The 24,368-nt window shown below is 39.3% G+C and overlaps 1 protein-coding gene across 1 annotated transcript; it reads right to left on the bottom strand.

Moving 5' to 3' along the window:
• Nucleotides 1–227: 227 nt before the first annotated feature.
• On the bottom strand, nt 228–3,743 carry LOC141391065 (uncharacterized). Its single transcript, XM_073964013.1, has 5 exons — nt 2,921–3,743; nt 2,382–2,780; nt 1,971–2,315; nt 700–1,583; nt 228–323 (listed from the first exon to the last, which is right to left on the bottom strand). Exons 1-5 carry the CDS (start codon nt 3,741–3,743, stop codon nt 228–230), a joined length of 2,547 nt encoding a protein of 848 aa, XP_073820114.1.
• Between the last annotated feature and the right edge of the window lie 20,625 nt (nt 3,744–24,368).

Below are 24,368 nucleotides of genomic sequence, written 5' to 3'. Positions count from 1 at the left end.
TGCAGTTGGAGTTGGACGTAGCATTCGGAAATATTCTCGAAGTTTTTGAAGAAATTCTGTAGAATCAGCATGTTGATTGTTGTCTTCATAAAATTCGTTTGGAAGTCTCAACTGACCACCGTAGAGAAAATCTGATGGAGAAGCTCGGAGGTCTTCTTTAAATGCAGTTCGGAGTCCAATTAGTACTGTTGTTAATATGTCAACACAGGATACTGTTGGATGACACATTAACGCTGCTTTAAAAGTTCGATGCCACCTCTCAACCATGCCGTTGGATTGAGGGTGGTACGCTGTTGTACGTGCTCGTTTAGCTCCTGTGAAAGCTGCTAATGATTTGAAAAGCGCTGATTCAAATTGAGTGCCTTGATCTGTTGTATATGTTTTTGGGCAACCAAATCTTGAAACCCAAGTTGACCAAAATGCAGTAGCAACTGTTTGAGCGGACATGTTTTTGAGCGGAACAGCTTCAGGCCTTCTGGAAAAACGATCTATCATTGTTAGACAGTATCTGTATTCTTGTACTGGTGGCATTACAACAATGTCTAAGTGTACGTGATCAAAACGATTGTCTGGAACGTCGATTTTGTTCGGAGTTAAACGGTTATGTCTGGTAATCTTTGCTTTTTGGCAATGTAAACAATTACGACAAAGATTGATGATGTCTTTTTTAATTCCGGGCCAGATGTATTTTGTTCGTACTTGCTGTAGTGTTGAGCGACCGCTGGGGTGTGAAAGTCCGTGCACGGTATTGAAAATTTGTTTGCGCAGTGCGTCCGGAATGTATGGACGAACGTATCCCGTTGAGATGTCGCAATAAATTGATGTGTTACCATAATGAACTATTTGCAGTTTCAGAGAATTGTTGCCATTGATGATAGTTTTCAACTCATCGTCAGATTGTTGTGCTTTCTGTATGTCTTCGGTTGAAACGGTTGACGGCATTGAGATTTCGTTGAGTCGTGAAAATGCATCAGCGACGGTGTTTTCGGGTCCAGAAAGATAAATTATATCAGTTGTAAATTGTGATATGAAATCTAAATTTCTGAGTTGTCGGGGAGATGCTTTTTCAGGCCGTTGAGAAAATGCGTATATGAGCGGTTTATGATCGGTTTTGATGACGAAATGTCGTGCTTCCAGCATGTGTCGGAAATATTTCACAGCTTTGTAAATAGCGAGCAATTCTCGATCATATGTGCTGTATGACTTTTCAGATTTTGATAACTTACATGAGTAAAATCCCAGAGGTCTCCAAGTACCGTTGAAGTTTTGTTCCAAGACTGCACCGATGGCACTGTCTGATGCATCCGTTACTAATGCTAGTTCTAGGTCTGGAGCTGGATGTGCTAACATAGTAGCTTCACCAAGCCTTCGTTTGCAAATCTCAAAAGCGTTTTCTGATTCAGTTGTCCATGGAACTTTGCGTTTATCATTTTTCTTTGAATTCCCAACGAGTTCGTTAAGGGGTGCTTGTTGATGTGCTGCATGTGGTATGCAGCGCCTGTAGTAGTTTATGACAACAATAAAGCGACGAAGCTCACAGATAGTTTCTGGCTTCTTGTAATTTTTGATGGCATCAATACGATCTGTGGGTGGGGAACAACCATTTGCGTTGATTATGTAGCCAAGAAATCTTACCTCAGGTACACCAAAATGGCATTTGTTGGGGTTGATGGTGAGTCCGAAGCGTCGTAAAATTTCGAAGACTACACGAAGATGTTCTCGATGTTGTTGTGGAGATTCGGACATAATGATAATGTCGTCGATGTAACAAAATACGAAGTCAAGTCCTCGGAACACGTTGTCCATGAAACGTTGGAATGTTTGTGTTGCGTTCCTCAAACCGAAAGGCATGTACAAAAATTCTAGTAATCCGAACGGAGTACATACTGCTGTTTTTGCGATGTCTTCTTCAGCCATGGGTATTTGATAATAGGCTCTTGTAAGGTCAAGAGTTGTAAAAATTGACTTACCGTGAAGATTTTCTGCAAAGTCGTGTATATGGGCAATAGGGTAGCGGTCTGGAATTGTTTGTGAGTTGAGTTTACGATAGTCACCGCAGACACGCCAGCCACCAGTTTTCTTAGCGACCATATGAATAGGACTAGCCCAAGCACTCTTTGATGGACGACAAATACCTTGTTCGATGAGATAATCCATTTCGGCTTTAGCTGCTTTTAATTTATCACCCGAAAGACGTCGTGGACGATCAGCAACTGGAGATCCTGTTGTTTCGATGTGATGTACGACAATTAATTCATCTGTTGGTTTCCTAAGCGTTGATGTTTTGGTAATGTCTTCAAATTCCTTTAGTAGATCTGCGAAAGGAGATGCAGAATTCAGTGTTGAAATTCCAAATTGTTTTGTTTGCAAAATTACACCACGGTTGGATAATTTGGTTTTGTTGTCGATAAGACATTTTTGGTTGAGATCAATGAGTAAATCAAAGTTGACTAGAAAATCGGCACCTATTATTGGTGTGTGCACGTCAGCAATCACAAATAACCACTTGAATTCTCGTCGAAGTCCAAGGTCGAGTTTCAATACACAATCACCAAATGTTTTGATATCACTTTGATTTGCAGCCAAAAGTGTAAGTTTGGACGGCTTGAGTTTTCCTTTGATTATAGATGGGGGTACGACTGATACCGCTGATCCAGAATCAATGAGATAACGTGAATTTGTTGACTTGTCGTAAAGATGTAGACGTTTTTCACAAGCGTTGTTGTTATTGCTGCTGTCGCCAACCGATTTCACTGACGACAGCCCAGTTAGTTTTCCGGCTGAAATCGTGAACAATCAGGTTTACATTTTCTTGCTTTGTCACCAAATTTGAGATGAAAATAGCACAAATTTCGCTGGTTTGAATTTTGACCATTTGGTGAACGATTTCTTGATTTGGAACGATGTCGTGTATGCTTACCAATTTGTTGTTGGATTGTGTCGACCTTATCTGAAAGTTCCCTTATTGTTTGGCATATATCGGCGAAAGACATTCTGTGGTTAACTGCATCAACAGCTGGTTGTTGTGATGTTGAAAGAGAATTAACACAATTGTTGTTGTTTGCTTCAAACATTTTGTCAGCATTTTTTGCCAATTTTTCCAGGTCTTCTTCTTCCCAGGCGGTTAGAAAAGGTCTCATGTTTTCTGGCATTTGCCCAAGAAACAGTGTTCTGATGATTGCCTCGTTGCCTTTACCAGGAGCAAGTCGTTTCATGTGTGCCGAAATCGACGTTGGTTTCATGCCGTTTGTTTCACCACCTTGTATCAAACGTCGTAGTTTTGACTCGGGAGACTCAGCAAATTTGGAAATAATTCTTTCTTTTATTGCTAAATATTTGCTTGAGTCCGGTGGATTTGTGATAAGGTCTTCAACTGACAACAATACTTCGTCTTCAAGACGGACACGCACCAGATCGAACTTGTCGTTATCCGCTGTTATGTTACACAAGGCAAATGAACGTTCCACTTGCGCAAACCATAAATGCGGGTTTCTTTCGTTAAATTTAGGAATGTGTACCTTTTGTAGATTAGGTCGTGTGTCTTCATGCCGAGTGGCACTACTCAAGGCAGCCAGTTGTTCCTGGAGCGATTGGATTTGCCGTTGCAAGTCTTCTGCCATATTGTTGTCCGTTACGATGTTGCTGCTTTCGAAGAATTCGGCTTCGTCTTCACTACTATTGGAGTCGACCTCTTTATAGTTGATTGGATTGCGTCGTCTCAGTTGCTGTGTTGAATCAACCATAAGTTTTCAAAGTGTTTTTGTTAAAAAATTCTGAGAAGCAAAAGACCGTTGAAACTGTTGTCGAGCAAAAGCGGGCATGCACGTTTGTGTACTTGAATGTATGTATGTGTTTATGTGTGCGTATGCCGGTGTTATGAATTTCCTCGAACTATCGCGATCTGCTTGTTGCAAATTTTTATTTTGTTCGTAGACGGGGTCACCACCAGGGGTGCCAAGTTGGTGGTTTTCCCGCTACTTGTGGTGATTTTTGACGTACAAAAACCACTGTTTTAGCTGGAATGTCAACTGTTTTAAGGTAAAAATCGCTACAGATCTAGGGTGCGTATGTGGCTGTAGCGATTTTTGCCTCGGAACAGTTGGCATCCCTGGTCACCACTATGGTTTATCTAGTGTTATTGAAATAAAAGACAGTCACTTCTCTTAACAGATATGTGCCTAAATATAGCCAATCCGTCTGGAAATTGCTATAAAACATTAAAAAGCTCATAAAATCGAGTTTGGAACATTGCACTCCTTAAAGTCTTTCGTGAAATTTTGGTCAAAATACAGTTATCGTCTTTAATTTCATGCAATTTTGGATTACGTGAAAAATCGTCATTTTTCAATTTTTGGCCAAAAAATCGTCAAAATGACGATAAATCGTCAAATTCGGCAACACTGATTATATCTCCGCGTGACAATTATTTTTTTCAGTGGGGGCTGGACTGTGCTTTCGCATGGGATGACTCAATGTGGTATAATGTGATGCTGAAGCGGTGCTACTATTGTTTTTTTTTTTTTAGACGTTGCTGATTAGGAAGCACAGGACAAGTATGGAGATGATTTTGATGAAGCTGGTGGTGATGAGGGGAGATAAGGTTGGAGTCATTATTTTTGCGGCTGCCATCCGACAATCATCACAGGTGATCTGTAAATGGCCCTCCATATTTTGGTGCCAGTTTTGCAGCAAAATTGTCAACCGCTTTTGATTGGGGATGCAACCTCAAAAGAACTTTGTCTCAAAATTTTGGTCTCCATATCCGACGGCGTAAATCATAGTGTCGTTTCTGGTTTTGTGACGCTTTGGCTAGGTTGCGTCGGACGATCGAGAAAATTTCCTTTAATTCAAGCGCTCGCTCTTCTGGTTGGACTAGTCGTGCTCCGGTACCTTTCGTGACTTGGTCGTATAATGCTTGTGATAATCTGGGCTCTCTTCCCTGAGTTAGGAAGGCTGGGGAGTATCCGGTCGATTCAGAGGCACTCGTGTTAATGGCCAACATTATTTCCGGCAACACATCGTCCTATTTATTGTGCTACTGTTGGGAAACTTTTGCGATCATAGTTTTGACAGTTCTATTAGTTCGTTCTGTCGGATTCTCTTGTGGAGTATAGGGCGCCGTTAGTTGGTGTTCTATACCCATCTCCTTCAAGAACTTTTCGAACTGCCGGCTTGTAAATTGCGCCCCGTTGTCCGTGATAATTCTTTTTGGGACACCATACCTTGAAATAATCCTCTCCCTACAGCCTTTGATTAGACCGTCGGTGGTGGCCTTTCGAAGAGGGATGAGTTCCGTCCATTTTGAAAATCGATCCACTATTACGAGCAACATTGAATTGCCGTGTTTCGATCGAGGGAGAGGTCCAACGAAATCAGCGCAGGTTGCCCAAGGTTCTTCAGGAATTCGCGTAAGCATTTCCCCCGGTGCCGGCTGCTGGCTGACCTTATACTTTTGGCACAATTCACATTTTCTGACGTAACGTTTTATGTCCTGGAACATGCCAGGCCAAAAATATCGATTCGCAACTTTGTGACTCGTTTTCCGTATTCCGAGATGACCACCGGCTACGCTATCATGATTTTCCCTTAACACTTGTTTTCTGGATGTGGTTGGCACACACAATTTCCAGGGCGTGCAGTCTTCGTCGTTCACTTGTTGAGGCAAATGCCGATACAAATGTCCGACTATCACGGTATAATCCGGGTACTTTTTTGGATTCTTCTCCATATCTACATTTATTTTTTTATCCACGGGCATTCGTTCATGGTTGTATACTCCACGGTTACCTTTTCCAAAATTTGCAACGGTTGTCTCGAAAGTGCGTCCGCTACCACGTTGTGCTTTCCTTTTCGATACTTCACGACGAAATTGTATTGTTGTAACTCAAGTGCCCAACGTGCTAACCTTCCTGACGGACTCTCTATTGAATTCAACCATTTTAGGGCAAGGTGGTCTGTTATTACGGTGAATTGATACACTTCGATGTACGGTCGCATTTACCGAATACCCCAAATAATGGCCAGACATTATTTTTCTGTTGCCGAATTGTTTTTCTCTGCTCCGTTCAGATGTCTACAGGCATAAGCTATCACACGTTCCTCGCCCTCCAATTCTTGCGTGAGAACTGCTCCCAAACCATACGCGCTCGCATCCGTCTGCAGGGTAAATGTGAGACTGAAATCAGGGCAAGCAAGTACCGGCGCCTCGGTTAGCCTCGTTTTCAGTTGAACAAATGCCTACTGTTGTTCTTTGTCCCGTTTAAAATGTTTGTCCTTCTTTAGCAGGCTTGCTAACGGCTTTGAGATGGTTGCAAACTGTGGAACAAATCTTCTATACCAAGAGGTCACTCCTAGGAATCGACATAATTCTTTGACCGACGTTGGAGTTTTCATTTCGGCAATGGCTGCAACCTTATCTGGATCCGTTTTTATCCCTTCGCTGCTCACCACGTGGCCTAAGTACTTTGTTTCGTTTTTGAAAAATTCGCACTTGTCCACGTTTATTTTTAGATTCGCTGCCCGAAGTCGTCGGAAAACCTCTCGCAAATTGTCCATATGCTCTTCAAAAGTTCTCCCTATGACGATTATGTCGTCTAAATATGCAAAGGAATGTGGCTCCATTTCTGGTCCAATCACGCTGTCTAGAGCTCGTTGGAAGGTAGCGGGAGCTGAATGCAAACCAAATGGCATGACCCTCCATTGGTATAATCCTTTACCTGCCACGGCAAATGCAGTATATTTGCGGCTCTCCACGGCCAGCGGGATTTGCCAGTACCCATCTTTAAGATCTAGTCTGCTCACATACTTGGCATTTCTCAGACGATTTAATAACGTATCCACCCGAGGCAAGGGATACGCATCTGACACTGATCTCTTATTTAACTGTCGGAAATCCATACACGTGCGCCAATCTCCATTATTATTCGTACCAGCGTTATGGGGAAGCTGTACGGTCTTTTTTATGGATCTACAAATCCTCGGATGGATTGCATGGCTGGATTTCGAGGAGCATACCTTAATTTAATGGGGCGGTCATCCGTCATGATGATTTTATGTTCTGCAATGTGGGAGAGTCCTTGAATGTTTTCCAAGGAAATTTTCCACCAGTCTTCTTTTTTCGGAACTTCATTTTTCACAAATTACGGCGCATTCTGGTTCGCATGTAGCAGGTTCTCCTACCTCAGCCCGATCTTCAGTAGCCATGGTACAGTACTCAATTTGCTGTTGCTGTGTCGATAATTCAACGCTGAGTCCTGCACAGGTCAGCACATCTCTTCAGGAATTTCAATCCCAGAATTATTTCATCCTTAAATTGTGGCATTATTAAGAATGGTACATTAGCGCAGTGGTTACCAAAGTTAACATGGAGTATTGTCGAGTTGGAAATATTGACGGTTGTACCATCAGCCAATCTTACACTTGTTTGATGTCGCATATAATCCAAATCCTTTTTTAATCTCTCCGCATTCTCCTTTGTTATAAAACAGCTCGTGGCTCCGGTGTCGATCGTCGCTTTAACTTGACGTTCTTCGATGAGTATTGTTGCCGTTAGGCGATGCTCCTCGCAGGTAAGGTATGTTCCATTATTTTCCTCTGATTGTTCACACTGTGTTGAGTTTTGTTTTTGTGCCCCATCACTGCTTTCTGTATGATAAAACATTGCTTTAGGATGGTCTACGTTTCTTCTGAAGCTTTGCTGAGGACTAATCGGTTCATCTAGTGCTGAATTCGGGATACTCTCCAAGTCATCTGCTAGCTGGTGCAGTTCGGCCAATGACGTAAAATCCTGTGCTTTGTAGTTTCAAAACGTACTCTTTAAAAGGTTCTCGTGGTTTCTGGATCCTTTTTCTAATTTCAGCATCAAGTTTTTCAAAGTACCTTGAAGGCAAGAAAAAATTCAGAAAATCTATTTCAAATGTCTGCCATGAGATCCGATGGTTATTATTTCTTAACCAGATCAATGCCTTGCCTTTTAGTAGTTCGTGCATAAACTTCATTATTGATTTAAATCCACGTTGTACATGCGTGCAATTTCTTCAAGACGTTCCACAAACTCGATAGGATCCTTACCCCAGTCGAACTTAATGTTCCATTTATGTATTAGATCCAGAATTTCTTGTGAATATTGAATCGCAAACACAAACCGGTTCTTGACGGCTGCGCTTGATTTGGAGTTCGTTCGTTATATCCCTTGTTGAAACTCATTGCGGTAGACACTGAATAATGTATTCTTTCGGTTTTTACGGGTGATAACACTATTGAATTGTTTGAAGCTACCGTGAGCTTCGCCGGTTTAGGTTGTGGTTTCTCCAATTTTTTAATATTTCTTCTTCATGATCAATATTTAACAATCTTGCCCATCGCTTACGCAAGTCGTCCAATTTTCCCGTTGGATCCGGTTGAAATTCCGTAAGATACGCTAAGATACGCCCCAACACTCGCAACATATTTCCGTTTTTTTACTATGCACAAATAGGGTTCATTAATGTCCTTATTTTTTTTATTTTTCCGGTTGCTGTGACAATAAGTATTAACAATCACTCATACGGTTATACGTTTCTGGTTTTTTTAAAGGGAATATTTGTCACCACATTAATGATTGTCTACGAGATTTTTATTTTTTTAGCGATTTTTTCACCTTTCTCTCTTTTTTAATGTCCCTGCTCGGGTGCCATTGTGACGACGTATTTTCACTTTGAAGCTGGGGTAGGTTCAGCGGGGCTAGGGTCGTCACAAGAATTTATTTGGTATAGGGCATTAGAGAGAGGAAAGACACAAAATTATTCTTTTCTTTCATAAACGTTATAAACACTTTTTTCATGGATTAGTACTAAAATACACTTAACACAACACTATAATGAACACTATTATGATGCGGCGTAGGGCCTTTCGGCTGGAACGAAGTTTGAGCTCGACAAGGGTAGATACTGATGGCAGGGCGTTTAGCACAGCAGCGGGCTGTGGATGTTGACGGAGAGGAATATCGACGACAGGATGGTTGGTGATGACTGTTGCGACGGATTCGGCACGGCGATGACCAAAGGATGTTGGAGTCAACGTGGCACCACACCGGTGGATATACATAGGTATCGAAAGCCAGGGGCACGGCAATCCCCCTCCTGACTCCAAACACACCGACACAAAATATGTCAACAACACACCTATTTTCTGTTTAGCCGAGGGCAACGTTGCTAGGCGTTTACACAAGACAGTCTGTCTGCAAATACAACTCTGATTTACTAACACATACAAACATTTGTCGGCTGTCTCCCAGCTGTCCATCATTTTTTCACAGACAGTAGGGAAGACAAATTTTTGGCATTTTTGTACAAATAAGTGAGATAATAATTGCAATGTGTTGACAACAAAAGTACATGACCAAAAACAAAAAATGTGAACGGAAAACAAATAGAAGTTGACGATTTTCATTCATAATTTTACAACTGTTTTTGCAGTTGTCTGGACGCCTACGTCACACAGTCAAGTTTTGGGTTTTTGACAATCAATACATGTAGTCAACTGTCCTGTCATGTGTAAACGCAGGGTTATAAACCCCACTCAACTCCACAGAACTACTACTAAACTACTTCTACATTTGCCGAGGGAACGTTGTAAACCCCACTTAGCACACCAGCCATCAACAGACGACTGCCCCGATTGTCTGTTTACAACCTCCTTTTATACCCGTTGGTTGACTGGCCATCATACCCAGGGGTGCCAAGTTGGTGGTTTTCCCGCTACTTGTGGTGATTTTTGACGTACAAAAACCACTGTTTTACCTGGAATGTCAACTGTTTTAAGGTAAAAATCGCTACAGATCTAGGGTGCGTATGTGGCTGTAGCGATTTTTGCCTCGGAACAGTTGGCATCCCTGATCATACCGACGCAGCTAATCCAGCTGATTGTATGGTGTCGTTGTGTGCCCAGCTGATAGTATGGTGTCGTTGTTTAGTTATACTATTGGCCGCCAGGGTACCTCTCATTGTCTTTCTGTTGATTACATTCGCCCTATTCCTCTTGGGCGTCCGTTAATTTAAATTGATGATTATAAATTTATTTATTTCAATATAATGATGAAATAAATAAAAGATCTTGTAATCAAAAACGAGGCAACGACTTTTGATCGTTACAATACCTCAACACTTCCACAGTTGTTGTAGCTTCACAAAAACCTTGTGAACCAGCAAGCAAGTCTCAAGACAAACCCTGCACATCCAGGCAAGGCGACAATGCTGTGCGACGTACAGTTCCGGATGATGAGAGTGACCATCATTGACAAGGCTTATCTCAATGGACGGATCAGTACAGGTCACTGGTTGCAAATCGAGGGTCATCTTAGAGACGTCCTCATCTCAGACGAGGTGGATCGCAGCAAAGTTAGACTAGGTCCGTCGGCCCTCTACAAGGGGGTCAATGTTATCAACTGTGAGAATAAGGAGTCTGTCGATTTCCTTAAATCCACAGTTAATAATCTTGATACTCTTTGGGAGGGGAGATATCTGGCGGCAGTCAGCGTTGCTGATTCCGTGTGGGATGATTACTTCAGTATGGGTCCCTCCTCCATCCATGGAGGGAATCTGGAGAATTCTGGGTTCCTATCCGAAGGACGGCGGTATTGTCATTCGCTTTGCAACGGATATAAGCGATGAATGATACCTTCGCACTCGAGGTGGTGTGCTTAACTTCGGATTAGGAAGGATATGCTTCCGAATCCCACCAAAGCACCAGTAGAAGGTAGGCAGCCGCAGCTCAGCATTATTGTAGAGCTGCTGCTGCCGAACTCCTTCTAACTCTATCGACCTCCAACATTGACATTGCTCTGGTCCAGGAGCCTTACTTATATAACAATAAGGTTGCTGGACTGATCAATAACAACTACACTGTCATCTCTGCCTCTAACGAAGACAAGGTGAGAACATGTGTAGTTGCAAAAAAGAACCTAAAACTAATGCTTCTCTCCAATTTCAGCAGGGGAGACATCACTACCATAAGGATGGACAGAGGGCATAGGAAACCCATTATAATAGCCTCTGTATACATGCCTTATGAAGACCCCGACTCACCTGGTGGCAACGTGAATGTTCTGATGGACGAAATGGGGAGCACAGGCCACATCATTTGTAACGATCCTCACGAGACCACATTCCTTCTTGACCTATGCTACCAATTAATCCGGCCGTGCTCAGGGCTTGGGGGGTTTTCTTGTCTGAAGGAATAGGCCTCTGAAAAGGTCGATCTGTCGTAATCATCTGTCCCATAGGAGGTCTTAAAATTATTGTTGGCGTTTTCGATGTATTGCATAGCTCAAAATTCATAACGTAATTCTTAACGTCCTTTAATAAGCCTGGCCAATAGAAGTATCTCCTGATACGCTCGAGTGTTCTACCTATACCACCATGAGCAGCGTTCGGTACATTGTGGCATGCATATATTACATTTAACCTCAAATCTTCGGGTACTAAAAGCTTCCAAGCATCAGACTCATTTCCATCTTCAGATGCAAAACCTAAACGTTTATATATGAATTTATCAATTACCCTAAAATCCGGTAGCTTTGAACTTGCATATTCTTCCCGCAACTTCCGGTACTTCTCACTATCAAACGAGGTAGAATTCAAATCAATTGAAGGTAAAATTTCTAGCTCTACTGCTTCAACTGCAACATCACTCTTGTATACTCTTGACAATGTATCGGGAACAACATTATATTTTCCTTTTCTGTGTTCAATTTTAAAATTGAAACCCTGGAGTTTTAGGGACCACCTCGCTAACCGCCCTGATAAGTCTTTTTGGCTCATAAGCCATTTCAGGCTTGCTTGGTCTGTAACAACCATAAACTCTTGTCCTTCGCTAAACACTCCAATTCCGTAATGCTGGCTTTTATTTAATTTATGTGACATGTATGCTATGGGTCTTTCATTACCTTCATCATCCTCCTGAGCTAACACTGCGCATATACCGTACGTACTTGCATCACATTGCAAAATAAAAGGTTTTTCATAATTGGGGTTAACTAAAACAGGAGCCGATGTCAATTTCTCATTTAACAGGTCAAATGCACGCTGGGCATTTTCCTTCCACACGAACGATTTTTTCTTAGAAATAATTTCTGTCAAAGGGAACGTAATAGCCACTCGGCTCATCAATAAACCGCCGGTACCAACCGGTCATCTCTATAAACCGCCGAACTTGTTTTATTGATTTTGGTATTGGTAATTCCTTTATAGCCCGAATTTTATCTGAATCTACCTGTAACGTACCGTTACCCACGACATACCCTAAGTACTTTACTTTATTTAACGCAAAACTACTTTTATTGACATTTATGGTCAGTCCCGCTTTTCGCAAATGAGTCGCCACCTCCATCAAAAGCGATAAATGCTCTTCAAAACTTTGAGACACCACTAACAAATCGTCTAAGTAGACGAAAACATGTGATTTTAAATAGTACGGTATTACTATATCCATAAGTCGACATAAAGATTGAGGAGCATTACATAGCCCAAAAGGCATTCTAGTAAATTGATATAATGGTCTATTCGGCACTGTAAAGGCTGTCTTCTGTTTCGAATCTTCACTCAGCTTGATCTGCCAAAAGGCATCTTTTAGAACAATCTTCGAAATACAGTGGACAGCCGGCAGCCTTGCTAGAATACCATCAATATTAGGTATCGGGTATGCGTCCTTCTCTGTCACCAAATTCAATTTTCTACTATCTAAACACATCCGTACTTTACCTGGCTTAATTACTACAACTGTTGGAGATGACCATGGTGAATTGGGTGCCTCTTCAATTACACCTAGAGAGAGCATACGGTCTAGTTATTTTGCGAGCTGTTTCTCGATAGCAGGTGATATTGGATAATATCTTTGTTTTATTGGCTTCGCATTTCCGGTGTCAATGTGGTGCTCTATTAGATTTGTACATCCTAAACCTTCAACTTCTGAATTTGGGAATATGGCAATAACTGCATTTAATTTTCGCCTCTGATCATCTGTCAAAGCAATTCTGTCCGGGTCTGACCTTTCTATGTCTGTATTTTCAATACACGAGATCGAAATCTCTAAGCCAAATGCCTTCCAAAAATCATATCCACATATGATATCTTGACGTGTCGAGGGCTCTACCAAGAATTCAAAGGAAACAGTTGAGTTTTGAAACGGTACTTCAAGCTTAATTGTTGTCTTTGCTAATTGTCCCCCTATCACGCTCTTTGTAGCTCCGCTATCCAGTAAAGCATAATAAAAAGTGTTTGCAATATTAATATTTATATACGGTCTGTTATCACATCCTAAATTAACTATCGAAGAAATTGTGCACTTTTTATATGACTTAAGTCTTTTAAAGTACTCATTTATCCTTCTTGCAGATCTAATAGTGCGGTTACACTACAGTTTTTTGCCGGGTTAACCCACTTTATAAGGATTTATTGCTTAATACCCCGGTTACACTATTGAAGGTTAACCCACTGGGTTTAATAGATCCAGTGGGTTAATCTCTGCTGGTTACACTTAGCTTTTCGAGGATATAAACTGTCAGCTGATGTTTGTTTACGTATACATACAAAATAACTAATAAAGTCGTGTTTTACACTTTTACAATTTCTCGTATGACAATTACTCATATTGGTATATTTTACACACAGGGATACATTTTTGTATCATGGTATCAAGCGTACTTTTTGTTTAAAAAAGTGTCTAAAGTAAAAAAATAAATAATTTTATGATTTTCAAATAACTTTAGATTTATTAACTCCATAAAATCTCATGCGACCAATCGTAAACGTGTAAAACACGACTAACTCTGTTGGAAAAACAGTTGCAACTTTTGGTACTTTTTGAGTAGAGTTGGAATTTTTTGCACAAATACCGAATACAACACTGTATTTTTGGTGGATTTGTGCCGGATTTAAAATAAACCCAGTCGTGAGTGGATTTAATTTTTGTATGGCAAATCTGGTCAGATTTGACTAGATTAAGCAATAAATCTTCATGAAGTGGGTTAACCCGGCAAAAAGCTGTAGTGTAACCGTGCTATAATCTGGTCAAATCTGACCAGATTTGCCATACAAAAATTAAATCCTCTCATGACTGGGTTTATTTTAAATCCGGCACAAATCCACCAAAAATACAGTGTTGTATTCGGTATTTGTGCAAAAAAATCCAACTCTACTCAAAAAGTACCAAAAGTTGCAACTGTTTTTGCAACAGAGTTTGTCGTGTTTTACACGTTTACGATTGGTCGCATGAGATTTTATGGAGTTAATAAATCTAAAGTTATTTGGAAATCATCAAATTATTTTTTTTTTTTTTTTCATTAGACACTTTTTTAACAAAAAGTACGATTGATACCATAATAAAAAAATGTATCCCTGTGTGTAAAATATACCAATATGAGCAAAGAGGGGACGATATCTCATATGAGAAATTGTAAAAGTGTAACACACGACTTTATTAGTTATTTTGTATGTATATGTAAACAAACATCAGCTGACAGTTTATATCCTCGAAAAGCTAAGTGTAACCAGCAAAGATTAACCCACTGGATCTATTAAACCCAGTGGGTTAACCTTCAATAGTGTAACCGGGGTATAATTTTCCTTGTAGTGTGTCTGGCAAATTTTCTGGCTCTTGTTTTCCTATACTCTTCTATCCGTTCGTGTATATCTCGTGAATATTAATTGTATTATTTTCAGTAGAATCTAATTGAAATATCTCTGATTCTTATTTGCACATTTAGGACAAGTCGGTTTGTAATTATCAACCAAACCACATCCATAACAAAAAACTCTTCGTGGTTCCATGCAGTCTGTAAAAGAGTGTCCTAATTTGTCGCAGTTCCAACATTTCATAGTCTTCATAGCACAGGCTTCATCCATAGCAGAATCTTCCTCTCTTTCATCGTTTTCATCATCCCTAATTTCTGCTACTCTTATCTTACAAAATTTAGATTCCTTCATATTAACTTCCCGCATAAACTTTTCATGCCTGCGGACTTCCTTTCGAAGTTGTGAAAGACTGTTAATATTTATATGCAATAGCTCGTTTCTGATCTCCGGCCTTAGGTTTCTGATCACGGTTTCACACAAGTCATTGTCTGTAATAGGACGCCTCATTCTACATGTGAATCTAGCTATTACCTCCAAATATTCATCTATTGGTTCATTATACTTTTGTTTTCGTCTCCGAATATCTTCCAAAATGTCGAAATCAGTATATTCGTCCTTATATTGGCTCTTTAAAGCTTCCGTCAATGTTTGCCAATTAAGATCCTCAGTTTGTCGATGGTACCTCCAGAGCTTTCCCATCGAACAAACTATGGGCATGTCTACATAATAATTGAAAGTCTCCCCCTAAGTTATTAGTCGCTAGAATACTAACACGGTATATGAATTCCTCTACAGTCATATCACTAGTATGTCCGGTGAACTTGATTTTCCAATTTCGGATAATATTTAACACTTTATCTGTACCTAGCGTCTCAGCTGATCTGTGAGTTGATGGCTCTCCGACTGGTTTCCTGGGAGTAAATTCTCTTTCTGGCGCTCGTTCGCCCAGTGTTTGTTGCTGATTACCGATTGTAGTACTGCTCATGTTTTGCACTAGAGTCCGTATTTCACCAGATACTATGCTAACTATATCTTCGCGTAAGCTATTGACTGACTCATTAATCATTAATTGTATTCGATTTTCGTCAATTGTCCTATCAGCGATATTACCATTTTGAACAGCGTTAGGATTATTAATATTTTCGTTCATTGTAGCTCTGGCTGCGTTATTATTACGAGTCTGTGACCTAGTAATTCTTCTAGAATTTCCTGAATTAGATTGATTGAAATTGAGGGTTAACCACAAAACAGCATAGAATAAAAGGATAATTTACACAAATCCGAAATGGAAGTTTTGGCGGTTAAAGAATTTATTTCTCAAATATGATAAGTTTTTTTATTTTGAAATATTTTTTTTAATTTTGTTATGTTTAGTTTCAATGTTCAAAATCGAATCCCCCATGAATTTCTTTTTTCAAAACGAAAACTTTTATGACGTAGACAACTTGCAAAGCCTTCTCAATTAAAAATATATTTACTATGAAATCCAGCAGAGTTTATATACTTATATGAAAGTATAAACCCGTCCATAAAACACGGTCACACATTCTTGGATGCGATGCAAATGCTCATCACTTCCATTGGAGAAGTAACGATAACAATACTAGGGGTGAGTCCATTTTCAAATTTATTTTATTAAATAATTTAAGAATTTGTAACAGGGGTACCACACCTACTTTCCAAAATAGAGTTAGAGGGGAGTTATAGACATCACCCAAACTAATATGGACGACTCCGAAGTTATGGACTGGAAGGTATCTGAAGAGTGCTCTTTCTCTCACAAGATGATATTCTTCAAAGTCACCATAACTACGGAGAAACTCCTGAGATGCAATGAGGATTCCTGTCCAATTACCTACCCTGGGAAGAAATCCCAGCCGGTATGGGGGAGTAAAGACCTGGCTAATCTCCGTAAGGCAGCCAGGAAATCATATAAAGCCAGTAAATCTTCTCTCAATACAGAGTGAAATCAAGAAGGCTAAACAGAGTTCTTGGGCTTGCTTTGCTGAGTCTATAGAAGGAGTTAACGAAGCTGCCAGGTTTTGTAAGATTCTATCCAAGGATCCCAAACCCATGGTTAGTATCAAACGAGAAAACGGCATGTGGACTAATTCTGGTCTAGAGACTCTAAATCTATTGTCAGAAGTGCATTTTCCAGGCTGTACTGATCTAGATGGTGATTTGCAGCAAACAAATCATAATCAGGGCTGTACGGCACAGAACGAGCAACTGATTGATAGATTATCTAGCATCCCAAGACTTAAATGGGCGATAAGCAGTTTCCAGCCCTATAAATCCCCTGGACCAGACGGCTTTATACCGACTATGCTGCAAAACGTGGTTGATTCGGTACTGCCAACCATAAAGCAGATATATAGGGCCTGCTTGCGTCTATCGTACATACCTAACTCATGGAAGGAGGTAACGGTGACTTACATTCCCAAAGCTGGGAAGCCAAGTCACACACTACCTAAAGACTATAGACCTATTAGTATTTCTTCCTTCCTCCTTAAAGCCTACTTGACTACGACACTACTACTTGACTACGACATCCGGTCTCATCTAGGCCCCACTATTATAAGCAACTCGCAGCATGCCTATATTAAAGGCAAGTTCTTGCCTAACATATCAGACCTTACGCAACGTGCTTTAGTGCAGCTGTCTCGCTGGGCTCGCGCCAATGGATTGGGAGTGATACCAGCAAAGACGGAACTCGTACTTTACACAAAGAAGCGCAAACTTCCCGAATTCCTGCTACCAAAACTGGACGGTGTTGTCTTAAGACTTTCATCGGAAGCCAAATACCTCGGTGTGAGGAAAAGAAACACTGAGGAGAGGGCAAAGGGGTGTTTTATCGCACTCTATTCCTGCAGGAACTCCATCGGTAAAAGTTGGGGCCTCATACCAAAGGTCATACACTGGTTGTATGATACAGTACACACTGGTCCCAACCTGCGACAAAAATCGAAAAATCGATATCAGCAAATCTCTGCGACAATTCAGCAAATTGTCTTTAAACATATCATATTTTAATATTCCAGCACTGTTTTTGTAATTTATAACGGTATTTAACAAAACAAAACAGAAGAAGTTGACATTTACGTATTATCTCTTAAAAACTTTAAAAACATCAGTAAGGTTGTGACTTCTTACAAGGCATGTAATTCAAAATTGAAAGGATAAAATAATTTTTTTCGAATGGAAGTTTCAGTACAAGGTTTTCTAATTACTTTTACATAAAAGTTTGTACACATTATTCGCATAAAATGTGCTGGAAATCACATTTTTATAATACGTTTTTGCGGTTTTGTTTTTCCAAGACCTAAAAATTTAAGTTGAGTTTTACTAACTTCGCCATCATTCGCCACTCCACAAATTTTTTGAAGAATGTTCGAAATAGTGTCAAGTTTACAAAAAATTTGGTTCCAGCTGCATATACATATTTGCATTTCCGTGTGTGATATTAAAAATACTGACGATGCCTCTAGTCGTTTCAGTGAATATGCCGTATTACTGTATTCTCAGTTTCTTCTTTGTTTTGTGTTTTGTTTGTTTTGGTTTTTTTCTTAAAGATTTAGACATTTTTGCTTTAGGACCAGTGTGGCCATTTTAGCATTTTCGCAGCTAAATTTTGCATTATTTTTTTGTATTTAGCCGCAAAATTTCCATTTAGCATTTAGCATTTTTCTTAGCATTTTTCAATATTAATTTAGCATTATTCTATCCACGAAATCAGAGATATTTTAGTACTTTTTTTATAAAAAATCTGATAAATGTTGGTTGAATTGAGAAGAACTGATATGGAATAGTTAGTTTTTCTTCTTGTTACGAAAGTACCAATGTCACTATTTTAGGTGGAAAAGTTTTTTGACCACTGTCATCCCCAAATACTAATAATTCAGTCTTCTAAAAACTTGAAACTACATGAAATCGGGCGATACCGTTATATGGGGCTCTAGCACAACATGGGAATATGTACTAAATGTTCGATGGGGAAGTTATTACCTACTGCGAACTTTAAATACCAAATGACATCCAATTTTGCCCAAAAATGTAAAAAACAAACTAAATCCGATTGTGCCCAAAAATGTGCATGTGACTGTGATTAATGTGAAGAAGGTGCTTACTAGGCGTTTACACCAGACAGTTTGTCTTCAAATACAACTCTGACTTACTAACACATACATACATTTGTCGTTTGTCTCCCAGCTGTCCATCATTTTTTCACAGACAGTAGGGAAGACAAATTTTGACATTTTTTGTAAAAATAAGTGAGATAACAATTGAAATGTGTTGAAAACAAAAGAACCTGAACAAAACAAAATATGTGAACGGAAAACAAAAGCAAATCGATGATTTTCATTAATAATTTTACAACTGTTTTTGCAGTTGTCGGGACGCCTACGTCACACAGGCAAGTTTTGGGATTTTGACAATCAATACATGAAGTCAACTGTCCTGTCATTTGTAAACGCAGGGTTAACTACTTTGAACCAAAATGACACCCAAAAATAATTTAAATCAGTCGGTACCTTTTTATGGGGCCTATTCCAAAACTTTGACCTATGTCCCCAATTTTTAATGGAGACGTTTTTGACAACCCTAAATTCTAAGTTACGGCTAGTTCGGTCTGAAAATGTAGCTAAAAACATAAAAGATACCCGAAATCGGTTGGTTCCGGTATATGGGGCTATTCCAAAAACATGAACCTATGTCCGCATTTTTTGGTAGATAGGTTTTTAATACCAATCTATAACTAAATCGGTCTGAAGAAGTAGCTAAAAAAATATTCCAAAACGTGGACTCTGTGTCCACAACTTTTGGTGGAGAATGTTTTTGGAACCTTAAATACCAAATCATTGCCAGTTCAGCCTGAAAATGTAGCCAATAACAGCATTATACCTGAAATCGGCCGGTACCGTTTTATAGGGTCTGTATCAAAATATGGAATGATATAGTCCATTTTCGAACTTGACCTGCCTGCAAACAAAAGACGGATCTTTCCAAAAATTCTGTGTCCTATCTCAATTTTTGTGGATGCCAGAATGATTCCCACAGACGGACGGACATGCATAGATCGACTAAGAATTTTACTCTTGTTATGAATATAGGGCCGCAAATAATTATTTCAATGCGCTACAAACGGAAAAACAAACTTAATATACCCACTATACAATGGTGGAGGGTATATTTTATTAAAAAATAACGTTTTTAAATTTAGCATTATTTTTTAGCATTTAAATATTTATTTTAGCATTTTTTAGCATTATTTTAATGCTGATTTAGCTGCAACACTTTTTTAAATCTGGTCACACTGTTTAGGACAGAGCTGAGCAAAATCGAGAGAGAGGCAAATTTAAGGGAGAATTAATATTTAATTTTTCTTGATGTTTCATTACGTATTTCAAAATGTTTTAAACATTAATGTTATCTAAAATCGTCCACAATCCAAATTATTAAGAAATATAAATAAAAAATTGCATAAACTTATAATTGTTTATGGTTCACAAAAACCTAATGCATTGTTCAGACTGACGGTGTTTCGCTCTCTATTTGTTGTTCGACCCCAAATTACGATGTAATTACTTTATTTCCCATACAAAATATTGAGAACGAACAACGATTTGTGTACATTGTTCAATTTAAATTACTCTCACAACGTCGATAAAATATGTCCCATCTCTAACAAATGAGAGAATTTATCGAAATAAATTAATTATGACAGGAAAAATACAAAATTTAAACATTTATTAAAAACCCAAACATTTTTAGAAAAACTGCAAAATATGAATGAAAAGTAAACGGTTTAACGACTAGTATATATTCAAATCATAGCAAATTGTGTCTTCTCTTTCATTGCACTTGCATTTCTTGTCCATCGTTCCAAATTCGCGTTGAAATTTAGAAACAAAAATCGAATGCCTGCCGGAAATTCCGTATACCAAAAAGTTACTCTGGCAGGTATCTCTCTCGTTAATTATTAAAATAGAAAAATTTGAAAATATACTGAAAACACCAAAATTGTGAGAAAAAATAGAAAACATGAATGAAACTAATATAATTTAATATTAAATAGATATCTAAAAGAAGGACAAATATTTTTTCAGTTCATATCAATTAACTTTACTTGTCTTTTGGCTGAAACTTTATTTAAAATCAGTAAACAAAAACTATGAAAATATGAATCGTGTTGCTATGAATTGTGTACCATGTCGTATGAACGGGTTAATTCGTGTACGTAATTATGAGAACGAACGACGTTATTCAAATGCTGGTATGAACATGGCATAAGAGTACGTATTCACAATTTGCCAGACGTGCTCACCCCTGCTTTAGGATCTACTTATGAGATTATTTTGTACATTTGTATATTTTTGATATATGTATGATGCTACATATAATATGAAAAACAAGTAAAAATGTAAAGTTCGGTGGCACCGAACTTTATTATATCCCCTACCATGAAATATTCTAACCTCAAATGAAATAATTTGTTTCCTTTTCTGTCCACGATACCAGTCGGAGACGTTTTTTGACCACTAATAACTCCAAATAGCAAATTACAACCAATTCGGGTCCAAAATGTTGATGCAATCTTCAAAATACCTGAAATCGGGAAGTAGCGTAATATGAGGGCTATACCGAAACCTGGACCTAAGACAATAATTTTTGGCGCAGAAGGTTTTTGATCATTGAGAACTCCAAATGGCAAATTACAACCACTTCGGGCCAAAAATGTTGATCAAATCTTCAAAATACCTGAAATCGGGAAGTAGCGTAATATGAGGGCTATACCGAAACCTGGACCTAAGACCACAACTTTTGGCGCAGAAGGTTGTTGACCATTGGGAACCCCAAATACAAAAGTACAGCCAATTAGGGCCGAAAATGTAGATAAAAACTTCAAAATACCTGAAATCGGTTGGTACCTCTACATGGGGGCTATATGAAAAACTTGACCCATATTGATGATTTTTTGGCTAAAGTTTTGTTTTACTTATTTTTAGCATATACTGAAAAAATCAGATTGATCCAACGATTATAAATATTTTTGTCGCATCTTTCCATACAAGTGGGACCACTGTGCAGTGGTTCTTCCCATACTTACCTATGGCTGGCTTGTCTGGTGGCATGCTCTCGGGAATAGTGCACTTCTGTCCAAATTATCCAGTGTTCAAAGAGCTGCATCTCTGCTCATCTATGGTGCTATCAGAAGCACACATCAAGCCGCTTTGAATGTGATACTTGATATCCAACCCCATATCACTACTCATTTTCAGGCGGCGAGGGTGGCTTTTTGGCTCAGGGAGACAGGGGTGTGGCAGTGTTCATGATTTGGACATGCAAAGGTCCTCTCTCCTTTTACCGAACTACTTGAGTTCAGTGGACTCAATCACATTTGTGATTATATACCCACTTCACTCAACTTCAACCCAATAAACGTCACAATTCCGAGCAGGGATGCCTGGTCTAGTGGCAGTCCTCCTCTGGCCATCTACACAGACGGCTCCAAGATGGAGGATTGCCCAGGAGCCGGGGTCTACTGCGAGAACCCACCAATTAAACAATCCTTCAAACTCAAAGATAATTGCAGCGTCTTTCGGGCAGAAATTTTTGCAATCAGGAAAGCAGTGGAGATGGTGAAAGAACTTGGGAGTAGCCTTAAAGGACCCGTGACTATATTTGTCGGTAGTCAAGCGGCCCTTAAGTCGTGGACCATAAATTCAAAAGCTATTCTTGACTGCAAAAACAATCTACTTGAAGTACGTAATATCGTTGGTCTTTGCTGGGTTCCAGTAGTGCGATTCTCTAACCAATTTTTTGAGTTAGCGACAAAAATCGGTAAAATTAAAACGCAAAATTATGAATGAAAATATCAAATAAAAGTTGACAAACTCTTGCTATCGGTAGAACTTTACGATTGCTCTTTTTTTCGTCGCTAACTTACCGAAAAACATCGTTAATTACCGAAATTATAAGCATTTTAATTTTACCGACATTTGTCGGTAACTCAAGAAATTAGTTCGAGAATCGCACTACAGGACACAGTGGTATAGAGGGAAAGAAGAGGCGGATGAACTAGCACGGGGTGGCTCCCAGTCGATTAACCTACCAGTAGAGTCATCTACCAGACCACCAAATTGCTACTACATCCGAAAACTTCGCGGCTTCTTTCTTGAGAAGGCTGGGCAAAGATGGCAAACGGAACCTGGTTGCAAGGTATCCAAGGCAATCTGGCATAGCTACTCTCAATACAGAACCAATTCTCTCTTTTCACTAAATAAGTTAGGGATAAAGACCACTGTAGGACTCATTACCGGTCATAGTATGGTCAGATCCCTAACTTCTAGATGGGACAACCACACACCCACATCCATAGCCAGCAGCCACCTCTCACGTACACAAGTCTTCTTTGCATCGCATCAAACCACTCTACATCAACAAATGTGCAATAGACCAGCCAACACACATCACTTCAGAATAGACCAATCACCACACACCACCAAAGGAACATAAAACTGTAGCACTCACCACAACCTCAGCAACCACACACTCAAATCTATAACCAGCAGCCACCTCTCACAAGTCTCCATTTCATCACATCAAAGCATTACATCAACAAAAACTGTAATAGACCAACCATTATACACATCTTCTTTAAGTATGATCACAATGGACCTGAAGGTCTCCGAGTGGAGTAGCTGCCAACAATGATAGCGGCGCGTCCTAAAACCAAACCAAGTAAACGAACACACCTAATAGCTTCATTCCTGTACTTTTTTGATGGCAAAAGTGTCAAACGAGAAAACCTTCAAAAATGAGTTCCACTTTTCTAAATGTACCCGAACGGAAAAATAAAAACTGACCCAAATGTCAAAGTCGCCGTGTCAGCCATTCCGAAGCTGGCAAACATGTTGCACATGTTTTCTCACCCAAATTTGTGGCGTAAAATGTTTCTAAAGAGAAATCTATTTAACGTCATTTTTATCAAAAGAGAAGTGAACATTTTGCAACTTTTTTGGTGAACGGGAACCCATTTTGGGAAAAAAATTTATTAAATGTGTAAAAACTTTTTTGTTCTGAAACATAGTTAAGTCCGTATCTACATAAGGCAATTTTCCTTGCGGGAATTGTCAGTTTGATGGAGAGAGAGGTGAGGCATATGGTAACACTTTGCCTATCAACAGTCTCCCTCACCGACAAACTGACAATTGCAGCAAGAAAAATTGCCTAATGTAGATATGGACTAATGCTTTCATTTACGAAATCCACTCGATTTCAACTGTCAATTCCTTTGCGTATACGTCAAATGAATACTCATCCGAAATCCATTGGATTTCATTTGACGTTTAAGCAATGGAATTGACAGTTGAAATCGAGTGGATTTCGTAAAAACAAAAGAGCATGAAGAATAACAAAGTATGTGAACGGAAAACAAAAAGAAATCGATGATTTTCATTCATAATTTTACAAATGCTTTTGTAGTTGTTGGGACGTCTACGTCACACAGGCAAGTTGTGGGATGTTGACAATCAATACATGAACTCAACTGTCCTGCCATGTGTAAACGCATAGTAAGTGAAAAAGGTTTGGATCTTTGCTATTGTCTACGAAAAATTGTCTGGTGTGGACGCCTAGTTACGTGCCAGAGTCTTCATGTTTTTACATAATTGTTTTCATAATTTTACAACTGTTTTTGCAGTTGTTGGGACGTCTACGCCACGCAGGCAAGTTTTGGGGTTTTGACAATCAATACAT

Source organism: Musca autumnalis, unplaced genomic scaffold (assembly GCF_047663935.1).
Source record: "Musca autumnalis isolate F117 unplaced genomic scaffold, ASM4766393v1 scaffold_1, whole genome shotgun sequence".
NCBI classification, from domain to species: Eukaryota; Metazoa; Arthropoda; class Insecta; order Diptera; family Muscidae; genus Musca; species Musca autumnalis.
Note: the sequence above shows the minus strand (reverse complement) of the source record. Positions and strands in the feature narration are given on the sequence as shown.